Source organism: Myzus persicae, unplaced genomic scaffold (assembly GCF_001856785.1).
Source record: "Myzus persicae strain clone G006 unplaced genomic scaffold, MPER_G0061.0, whole genome shotgun sequence".
Taxonomy (NCBI): Eukaryota; Metazoa; Arthropoda; class Insecta; order Hemiptera; family Aphididae; genus Myzus; species Myzus persicae.
Window position 1 is genome coordinate 1 of NW_019103805.1, and position 1,082 is coordinate 1,082.

The 1,082-nt window shown below is 27.4% G+C and overlaps 1 protein-coding gene across 1 annotated transcript; it reads left to right on the top strand.

The window, feature by feature from the left end:
- Positions 1–80: 80 nt before the first annotated feature.
- Positions 81–1,076, top strand: LOC111035346 (the record flags this gene model as incomplete). Its single annotated transcript, XM_022316929.1, has 1 exon — positions 81–1,076. A coding segment is annotated over exon 1 (570 nt), but the record flags the coding sequence as incomplete, so codon positions are not given.
- Positions 1,077–1,082: the final 6 nt, after the last annotated feature.

The window sequence follows — 1,082 nt, forward strand, 5'->3', positions numbered from 1 at the left end:
TAAAGAATAAAGATTAATAATAAATAATATATCAATCAAAAATGCATTTTTTTATGAAAAGTATATACCATGTATAGCTAGTTCACCAGCAAAAATAAGAAGGCTGAAGATTGGTGTAGTACCTTCAAAAAATTTACCTGTTCGGTCATTGGACAAAGTGCTTTTAACTCCAACAAAAGAAAAAATCATTAAGAGAGCTGAGAGATTAAAACAACGTCATCAAAATAAAGAACATTGTCAAATTTTATTTCAAAATGACTGGTAAGTTAAATTCAACAAATACCAAATAATTGATTTGAATAAATTTTATTAATTTTTTATTTGTTTTTTTTAGTTTACCAGATAGTACACCTATTACTGATGTAGAGGAATTATCTTCATCTTCTACACAAACTGATGTCTTGACCCAAGAAAAAACTACAGTATTATCAAATGAAATTAAAACTGCCGATAAAGAAGTCCAAGTTAATACATTTCATTCCGATTCTCTTTTTAGAAGAAGTATTATGGATTTGATTAGAAATGATGAAGATTTAGTTGCATTAACAGGGATACCCAGCATGGACAAGTTGTTAAAACTTGTCAATATTGGTGAATTTGTGATAAAAAGTTTAAATTATAATATCAATTTTTCTCTTGATGTTCTTCATAGAATAGTGTTAGTATTAATGAAGTTAAAACTAAATACATCTTACAAATGCTTGGCAGTTTTGTTTGGTGTTTGTAAAAGTACTTGTACAAATTACTTTTACGAAACAATTGATTTGTTATATTTAATTTTAAAACCTTTAGTTTTGTGGCCTTCTAAATCAAGTATTTCTAAAAATATTCCTAAATGTTTCATAAAGTTCACAAGTACTAGGGTCGTAGTTGATGGAACAGAAACTCCTATCGAAGTTCCAAAATGTTTGTCATGTCGAATTAGAACTTATTCTTTTTATAAAGGTAAACATACTATTAAATTTATGGTAGGCATTTCTCCAGATGGCCTAATAACTTTTGTTAGTGATGTGTATGGTGGCAAAGCATCTGACAAACATATATTTGTAGAAAGTAATATTTTAGAAAAGTGTGATATAGGT